This window comes from Parus major, chromosome 6, assembly GCF_001522545.3.
Source record: "Parus major isolate Abel chromosome 6, Parus_major1.1, whole genome shotgun sequence".
Lineage (NCBI taxonomy): Eukaryota > Metazoa > Chordata > Aves > Passeriformes > Paridae > Parus > Parus major.
The window spans coordinates 33443166-33453375 of NC_031775.1; the positions used below are offsets into that span (position 1 = coordinate 33443166).

At 47.2% G+C, this 10210-nt stretch overlaps 1 protein-coding gene across 1 annotated transcript in view; it reads right to left on the reverse strand.

The window, feature by feature from the left end:
• Positions 1 to 5798, reverse strand: part of GLRX3 (glutaredoxin 3) — a 16278-nt gene extending 10480 nt beyond the window's left edge. The window contains exons 1-3 of the mRNA XM_033515865.1: positions 5667 to 5798; positions 3145 to 3253; positions 850 to 965 (exon numbers count right to left, since the gene is read on the reverse strand). Coding sequence (XP_033371756.1) covers positions 850 to 965; positions 3145 to 3253; positions 5667 to 5734 — 293 coding nt within the window. The 5' untranslated portion in view covers positions 5735 to 5798. The remainder of the gene's footprint in view (positions 1 to 849; positions 966 to 3144; positions 3254 to 5666) is intronic.
• Between the last annotated feature and the right edge of the window lie 4412 nt (positions 5799 to 10210).

Genomic DNA, 10210 nt, shown 5'->3' on the forward strand with positions numbered 1-10210 from the left:
GGAAAAGGCAGCCTGGAAAAGCCCAGCTTTCCAGGGAAGGTCTGCGTTCCCAGGGCCTTTCTGGGCTGCATTAGTGCCCAACTCTGAGCTCCTGACAGAGTTCTTACCTGTCCTCACATTTTGGGCAGACAAAACAACCCCTCTAGGCCTGAAACTCAAGCACACCCCACAGCCTCAGGCCCCAGAAGTATAAACACAAGTGAATTTTAGGGGAGCAAACCGGGGGTAAATGACTTCATTAGCTGAAGCTGGAATTGGAGCATCAACCCCTGATATGTAAATGGACCAAACTTGTAATTGTGTGAAAAACATGACCATTGTCCAGCTTGGGTGCAGCCCCTCAGAGGCTCCTGACTGCCCAAGGTGCAGCTACTGAAGGCCTTTAATAAATACCCATTTTATTATTTTAATCTGCTCTGGCCTCTGTTCAAGGGAGCCACTCCATCAGTAACAGCAGCAAGTTTGCCTCTAGAAACACTTATTAAAGAAAATATTATCAATTTTATCATCACAGGCAAACAGCACCCAAACAGAATTGTTATTTCTATTATTACTGTATTTACTTGGGGATTTCCCAACTACAACACAAAGAAACATTGCTGTAAATTTTTTAACCCAAGTACAACAACTAAAATAAAAACTATGTATGAATCCCAAAGCACTTAAGGAAGCCCTGAAATATTCCATACAAAGTGCAAAAAACCATTTCTATCTCCATTTTTAGGTTCCACTGGATAGACTTCAATCAGTTCCAGAGGTGTTTCCTCACTGAGAAAGCTCCTACAGTTCTGCTAGAGTATTACAAAAGTATTAAGAGTCCACATGGATTCTATTTTCTCTTAAATCCATTTTCTCTTAAATTCATTTCCTCCTAATCCATTTCCACTTACCTTAAAGAACAAGAACGTTGGAACAGAACTAATTCCATATTTTTCAGACACTTCAGGCACAGCCTCAGCTTCCAGCTAAAAAACAAACCAAAAAAAACCCAAGCCCAGATTATTTTCATAATCCTCTTTAAAGTTTCACCATGAGTGTCAATCCTGGAATGTTCTCCCTGGCATTTTATCCATTTAAACAGGATCTGCTGCTGAAGTTTGTAGGACATTTGCATTTAAATGAGACTCTCTGGGCTGCCATGGAACCTCCACGGTGTCAAAACAGGTTCAGAGGTTTTTATTTTGTTGCACATTTCAAAAGATGCCCGGAGGCTGTGAATAAGATTTTTGGTGCACTCCTGATGTAGTAAATTTTCAATCCTGTGCAGCTCCTGCTATATTGGAATCCATAAATCACTGCCCCCAGTTATGTCACCATCACAGAGGTTCTTTTGTGCCCCTTTGGGGGGCTCTACATCACCCCTGACATCTGCAGCCTCCTGCAAACTCCGAGGAAAAACGAGGCTGAACTTGATTTTTAACTCCTGCAAGGCTGCTGAGTGCCCAGCCTGGGATTACTGCTCCCATTTTCATCATGCAGGGATTTGCTATGAACATTTATCTCCACTGGTTCAGATTCTGAGCTACACGGGCTCTTAATGAACCCACTAATTAGAGAGGCAAAGCAGGAGCAGCAGAACTGAGCCCCTGCAAATCACCACTCTAACAGGATCAGCTGGGAAACCACAGCTGGAAAATGAAAACTTGCCTTCAACTGAAACTGAACTGAAAAAATATATATAATTAAAAGAGAACAGATAATTCCAATTATTGATTCTTTCTCCAGGGGTAAATGATGACTTCCACCTCTAATACTCATTATCTTTCCCAGCAAAACTTTCTGCCTGGATATTTATGTTCCACATGACACAAAACAGATTTCACTTTGTATGTCAGGAACTTGCTCTTAGTGGCACAGCTTCCCAAAATGTTGTTTGTGAGTGTTCTGGGATGTGAACACACTGATTTCAACCAAACATCTGAGGAGGTAACAGGTGCTGGCCAACTCAAAGGCAGGCTGGATATTCTGGAATACAAAAATCCCACCAGGAACTGCCAAAATATCATATCATATATTCCTCTTGAGGAGCTCCTCCCTCCAAAATGTATCAGTAAAATTCACCCAATGATTTTCATCAGCTTATTTTCTCTAAGCAAGAACACCAGTAATACTAAAATTACTAAAATTACTGGGAGGAGGGAAGTTAAGGGGGTGCCACTATCTTGGTTTTACAGCCCTGGATGACTTTGGAACCTTGTTATTAAAAAATAAGTTACAGCTGAATAATAAAGGTCATAAATAAATAATATAGGAATAATAAAAAAGCAACTGAGAGATTTCAGACTTAGTTGGGCTGAATAAAAGCTACTAAACTCTAGGTAAATGTAAACATCTTGAATTTGCAATATGTTGAAAATTAGTCTTTTGAAGCTGTAAGTCATAAAATACCACTAAAATAATTCTGTCCTGTTTTACAAATACCAACTGAGAGGAATCATTAAAAAAAAACCAGAGAGACATCCTAAAGGCTGTAAAAATCACATTAAAATGCTCACACACAGCTGGCTGCTCCATTGCTCCCTGCCCTCATCATCCCACAAGTGTCTCATTAACCAGAGAAATCTGCTTTAAAACCAACAGCACGTGGATGAAGTGAATTCCTTTTTCCTTCCCCTGGATCTCAGTGGGATGTGCAGAGGGTCTCACAAAGCAGAGTGACAACACTGCAGGGGCTGAATTCAGCTTCCTGAAGGGTCCCTCTGGGAATCCCAAGATCCCTGAACCAGCAACATCTCCAAGGCTGAATCCCCTGGGACAGGGGAAGGTGTCTCTGCCCATGGCAGGTGTGGCACTGGATGGGCTCTCAGGTCCTTTCCCACCCAAAGAACTCCAGGATTCCCTGTCTGAGCTCATCCCTGATGGGAGCAGCACCTCTGGGATAACACTGGATGGGCTTTGATGTCCTTTCCCACCCAAAGAACTCCAGGATTCCCTGTCTGAGCCTGTCCCTGATGGCAGCAGCACCTCTGGGATAACACTGGATGGGCTCTCAGGTCCTTTCCCACCCAAAGCATTCCAGGATTCCCTGATGGCAGCAGCACCTCTGGGATAACAGATGTCAGGGGGCATTTGAAATGGGCCATCCAGGCACTCCAGGAGGAGCCTCCCCCCTCCTCTGGAATATTTCCCTCCCCCAGGGCTCACCTGCACAAAGGCCACGTGGCTGTGCTCCCGTGCCAGCGCTGCCATCACCTCGTTCATCTGCGCGCACTGCGGAGCCCAGGGCGCCCAGAAGTGCACAACCACCAGGGACCTGGGGACAAACAGCACTGCTGGGAAAACACCAACACCAGCAGCATCCTGGAGCCACAGAGCTTGGGAATGGCCCCAGCATCACCAGCCAGCTGCTCCCTGCCCACCTGAGCCCCGAGTGCCACCTCCAGGAGTTCCTTGGGCACTCGGTAAAAACTCACCCCGCCGCCTTCCTGAGATAAAAAACCAAAAACCTTTAAAGCACAGCCAGGACTTTTCCTTTCCCAGGGAACATCCAGACAAATGATGCAGCATAAAACTCATGGAATGGAATTTTTCTGCTTTCATTAGCTCCAGCTTCTTATTGCAGGTTTTCTGGGATGTCTGGGATTGGGACACAGCTCTCAAAGGTGTGAGCAGAAATCCCACTGCACTGGGTACCAGCTCCCAGGGGCTAAAACACCTGGGATGACAACACTGACAAGATACTGGAATTTTCAGTTCTGTTCTCTGTGTTTGTAGAGCTCAAACCCACCTGAGAATGGGAATAAGGAATTAAAGATACAGTGTATTAATATTAATTTACTTAGAAAACTTCTAAGCCACTTCATGCCTTTTATTCCTAAATAATGGAAGTTCACTGGAAATTGGAACAGCTGCACGGGAAGCACAAGATCTCTGCAATATATTCATTTTTATCTCCAGGAAGAACATATTTTAAATTAATTTGCACTATTTTGGAGATGTTTTGGTTTTTTGATTTATTTTTTTTTTAATCCATTCACAGAAAAATTCAAATTTTGCAATGGAACTGCTCTCTGAGCACTTCAATTTCACCTTAAAAAAGCCAGAGTAACTGAAAACATTAAGAAAGATAAAAATAAAGACTTGGCAAAATGAAACACTTAAGTGATTGTAAACAAAGTGCCCCTTGCATTCAACCAAGGTTAAAAAAAATAGATCCACTATTAAACAGGGCAAGGACAAAAAGGTTATGACAAATCCCCAATTTTCTCTTTAAATGTCAACATTTACACTTATTCTACATCACAAACTTACTGATACCCCGATGCAAGAAATGTTAATTTTCTGAAACAAGAAATCCTATGAAATTAACATGTAATTATAAATGCTGTTTTCAAGGGAAGCAGAGGAAGAGTTATCAGAATTATCAACTCATCTTGGCTCCAAGAACACGGATAAAATAAAAGAATCAATTCCTTTAGACAGAAAACTGATTGATGTTCTGTGACAGAGGCAATGAGAAAATTACTGGTGGGGTTTTCTAAATAACCTTAAAATCCTGTGTTTGCTCCTGAAGCCGTTTCCATTTGGACACTTGAGTTTCTTCTGTGATGTCCCTACAAAATAATCCAGCTGAAGGACAGCTCCAGGAGGGGAAGTTTGGGAGAAATGCCATTCCTTTTTCCTGGAACCATCATTTAACAGCATTTCCTGCTTCTGTCTGCAAGAACTGATGCTGGCACTGCACCACACTTTTAATCACCTGTAAATCTCTAATTACAGAGGTGATTAATGCAGCTCTTCCCTCCCAAAGTTAAACACGTGCATGGAACACTGGAATAAGAGCACTGGGATTGTTCCAGGACAGGATGGACAGGGCTGGGACATGGAAAGTGTCCCTGGGTGGGCGTTCAGCTCCCAAACCAGGCTGTGACTGCAGGAAAAGCAGAGCCCTGTCATTAATCATTAGATACAAAAGCAGATTAATGAGAACCCTGAGCAGGAGATGAATAATTCAGAATCACTTCTGTGTCAGTAACACCCAAACGCTGCTGTTCCCATTGAAATGTCACTGTTGTTCCCATTGAAATGTCACTGTTGTTCCCATTGAAATGTCCTGGTGGTTTTGCTGACACTTCCAGGGCTGCAGGACAATTCCAGCTCGCAGGGCAGCTCAGGTTTGTACGATTTTCCAGCCAATTCGCCCAATTTGGCCCCAAATTCCCTGCGGCAGGAGCTGCTGCAGGGCGGCACCTCCGGCTGCTGAGCCAGGGAACAGGGGGCTGCCAAACCCCGAGCCCAGGCCGGACCCAAACCCCGAGCCCAAACCGGGCCTAAACCGAGCCCAGGCCGAGCCTAAACCGAGCCCAAACCGAGCCCAAAGCCCGAGCCCAGACCGAGCCCAAACCCCGAGCCCAGGCCGGGCCCAAACCCCGAGCCCAGGCCGGGCCCAAACCTCGAGCCCAAACTGAGCCCAGGCCGGGCCCTTGCGCAGTCTGGGGCTCGCTGTGTCTCGGTTTTGGGGTTTTTCATCTCCCCCGCGCAGGTTTCACCGAGCGCTGCGGCAGCACCGGCCCCTCCCGAGCTGGGAGACCCGGGAGGGGACACCGGGAGGGGACACCGGGAGGGGACACCGGGATGCACCGAGGGATGGGGACACCAGGATGGCACCGACGGACGGGACACCGGGAAGGGCCAAAGGAACGGGGCCTCCCCCGCTGTCCCCTCACCTGTCCGGGCGCTGCAGCAGCTGCTGGAACTGCTCGGCGGAGCCCGCGGCCGCCACCGCGCCCGCCATGGCCGGGCTGAGGGAGGGACACGGGACACGTGGTGTCACCCGCCGGTCACGTGGTGTCACCTGCCGGTCACGCGCTTCCGCCCGCGTCACGTGCCCTCCCTGTATCACGTGTGAGTCCTGTGTCACGTGTCCTCGTGTCACGTGTCCCGGGTGCTCCCGGTGTCCCTCAGCCCGGCCCGGAGCGCTCCTGAGGAGCCTCCGGGATGTGCCGGTGTAAAATCCTGCTCAGAGCGGTGGCTCCGGGATGTTCCGGGTCTGTCGGTGGCCCAGCCGGATTTAAGGCGGATTTAGGCGGCGGGATGGGCTCCAAGGGATGTCCCGCTCTTGGAATGGCAGCGGTGGAATTGCCTGGATCGCGTTCGGGGCTGGCCAGCGGTGCCAGGCCGAGGGGAGGATAACGCGGTTTGAGGATTCCCAGCGATACAGGGAATACAGGAATTGCCGGCCCCGAGGACATTTGGCAGAAGTGGCAAGATAAGGAGGAAGCCGATAAAAACAGCTGGCCAGCTGTGCTGGATCCCTGGGAAAGGAGGGAATTCCAGGGGGAGCCGGTGGCCACCAGCGAGCCGAGAAACCCCAAAAGCAGCGGAACACCGGGAATCGGTGCGAGAAGCTGGAGAAGCATTAACATGGAACGTTAATTAATTAGCGGATGTGGAATGTCAGCAAGTGAACTTTTATGCCTTTGTTTGGTGACATTATAAACAGTGACAGGTTGTGGGAATTGTGTGCTGGCTTGGGGGATCAGCCCACGCCCTTTTTGTGCAGAGCTGGGAATAAATCCCAAAACTCTGTGTGGGGATCGGGTTCTTCCACACCACAGGGGGAAAAACCCACTTGGGATAACACTGCCAGGGATCCAACTCTGGGAATTCCATCCCACGCCTTCAGCACCCTCCCAGGGAACAATTCCTGCCCGATATTCCATCGAAATCTCCCCACTTTCATCTTAAATCCACTCCCTGTGTCCTGTCGCTGCATCTCCTCAGTGTCACCGCTCCCTGCACCCGGAGCCCTCTGCAGCACCACTCAGGGTGACAAATTCCCATTTTCCTTTGTGTTTGCCGGGATATTCCCTGGAAAAGAGCCTGGCATGTTGTCAAGGTGAGATGAGATTCACAGCCAGGAGCTCACCACCCATAAATCTGGGAGCAGGATTACCCCAGCAATGGGAATTGCAGCGTGGATAAGAGCAGTGAATATTTATTTTGGTCTGTCAGATAATCCTCCTGATGCACAAAGAGATAAAAATTAATCCAAACCACTCTGATCTCTGTGCTGTTAAAAAAGATGGGCATGAAACAGCCTGAAATGTCACTGTTTGGATAAATTTCATGTAAAAATTTGACATGTGAATCAACAATGTTCTATCTGAATTCTCAAAAAAGAAAATTAATGTAAAATAAACTATTAATATCTCTGTTTATTGTCTTTTCCTATAGACTAAGATACTTCTGAAGAAAACAAAAAAAAAAATACTTAAAACTACATATTTTCCATAAATACATTCTAGCTGATACAAACTGTGGGAGTGGAGGAAAGAAAGCCTAATTCTTTATTTAATATTAATTAATATTTAATTATTTTTCTTTATTAATTTATTGAACTAATTTAACTACTATTTAATAATATTAATATTTATATTTATACATTATTTGTATAATATTTTATATTATTAATAATAATAATTATATGCTATATTATATTTATATAGTATATATAATATTATCTTATATTTCTAATATATTAATATTTAATATTTAATTAATATTAATTTATCCCCTGTTTTGCTGAGTTTCAGTGCTTTTAAAATTTATTGTCCCTCTCTCACAAAGCAAGGAAAAAACGTGGGGTTTTCCCCCATAAAATAATTTGTTTTGAAGAAAATAATTTCATTTAAATCCTGAATTCTTGTGTTACCAATAGGCTTGCCCAATTTTATTTTAGATTCCAGCTCATATCAAATAAAATCCCACATGGAATAACAGGGAAAACACCTGGCTGGACACAGAGCTGTGCCATTGGTGATGTTAAATCAGGGAATCCCACAAACAAAACAATTTTCCAAGGAGAAATCCTTTTGCCTTTGGAATTCCAGTTTTCCAAGGAGAAATCCTTTTGCCTTTGGAGTTCCAGTTTTCCAAGGAGAAATCCTTTTGCCTTTGAAATTCCAGTTTTCCAAGGAGAAATCCTTTTGCCTTTGAAATTCCAGTTTTCCAAGGAGAAATCCTTTTGCCTTTGGAGTTCTCTACCAAATCCAGTTTTGCTGTGGGTGTATTGCAGCCAGGTTTCCGTGGAAAAGGCTGGAATTCCAGTCCCGTTCCTGATGAGCTCTGACAAACAGAGGTGAATTTGGGCTCTGCAGGAATTCAGCAGAGGGAATCCCAAGGCTCTGGCTCCAGACATTATGGGATGGAGGCCGAGGCTCCTGGAATGAGGCGTGGGACAGATGGAACCCCTGGAAATAAATCTCTTCCCTCCGTGGCCGACGCCAACCCCATCCCTGCCCCGTAAATCAAACCCTCAGCCTTGAGAGAGCTCCCCGAGACCTTTTCCAGGTTCCTTGGGAAGGGAGAGCCGAGGATTGCTGCTCCAAATGGATAGGCCCACGGAGACAGGGGAGAGCTAAATCTCGCTCCCCTCCGGCTGTATTTCTGGGATCCCATATGGAGCCTTGGCAGGAGCGCCCCAGGGAAGCCTCAAGGACTCGGGCTGGCACGGGCAGGGCACAAATGAAGCTGGCAAGTGCCGAGTGATGCCCTGCAGCTCCCAGGAAATGGATGTGGAGCCCAAATCCGGGTGAAAACCCTCGAGGGAAGAGGTTTGGCTGCTCCCAAATCCCAAATCAAAGAATCCTGTGCTGCCTGTACCTGTGCTAATTCCCACATTTTAGTGCCCTGCTGGAGGAGTGCCCATGGACACAGGGTTAGTCTGACACATTCCAGCTGGGAATTCCCTGAAATATTGATGTTTTAACCTAATTCCCCTTCTAGCCAGTCCCTGATCCCACCATTTCTTGCATGGCAGAAAAGTTCCTGGTGCTTAATTCCATTATTAATATAGACAAAGGCATAACAGGAAAGAGACTGGAATTCTGCTTGGAAGTAGCTGGAACTTGCCAAGTATTTGGGATATATCCACACTCTGTTTTGATCCAGAAATAGGATTTATTTATTACTATTTATTTATTTATTACTATTTATTATTTATTTATTACTATTTATTTATTATTTATTTATTACTATTATTATTTATTATATATAGGATTTTTTTATTCAGTGTAAAATAAAAAATAGCAACTTCAGAATACACCCAGCAACCTTTTTCTTATGTGGCTACGTCCTTACTTATTCCAGTATTATTATTATTATTCTGATATTGAAATAGAATTGAGATTAAATGAAGAAATTAAATTAACAAAATGAAGGAATGAAATGAAATTTTAAAACATTTGCTGAAGAACACTGGGAAAAGGCTCTGGCCAGGTCACCAGTTTTCCTGGTCAGATGTCACAGAGATGGAGAGATGGAGGGATGGAGGGGTGGAAGGAGGGATGGAGGGAGGGATGGAGGGAGGGATGGAGGGATGGAGAGTTGGATGGAGGGATGGAGAGATGGAGGGATGGAGAGATGGAGGGATGGATGGAGGGACGGAAGGATGGAGGGATGGAGAGTTGGAGGGATGGATGGAGGGATGGAGGGATGGAGAGTTGGAGGGATGGATGGAGGGATGGAGGGATGGAGAGTTGGAGGGATGGATGGAGGGATGGAGGGATGGAGGGAGGGATGGAGGGAGGGATGGAAGGATGGAGGGATGGAGGGATGGGAGAGATGGAGGGATGGAGGGATGGGAGGGAGGGATGGAGGGATGGAGAGATGGATGGAGGGATGGAGGGATGGAGAGATGGATGGAGGGATGGAGGGACAGGACCCCGGGAATGGCTTTAAGGTAAAACTGGGTAGATTTCGATGGGATTTTGGGCAGGAATTGTTCCTGGATCCCTGGCAGTGCCCAGGGGCTGGATGGGTTCTGGGGGAACGTTCCGTGGTGCCGATGGACCCGGAGCGCCGGGACCCGCCCGGGCCGTGTCCGAACCGGGCCCGCAGCCCCGGCGGATCCGGGGGAATATCCCGGTGTCGAGGCTGGATCCAGAGGGAGGGTCCGGGGGCGGTTCCCGGTTCCGGGGGTGGATCCAGGGGAGGATCCCGGTTCCGGGGGTGGATCCAGGGGAGGATCCCGGTTCCGGGGGTGGATCCAGGGGAGGATCCCGGTTCCGGGGGTGGATCCAGGGGCGGTTCCAGGAGCGCATCCCGGTGCCGCGTTCCAGGGACTGTCCCGGGCCGGTTCTGGGCCGGGTCCCGGTTCCATGGGTGGATCCAGGGGCGGATCCCGGGACGGTCCCGGGGGGTTCCCGGTTCCAGGGCCGGTTCCGGGGGCGGATCCCGGTTCCGGGGGCGGTTCCGGGGCGGATCCCGG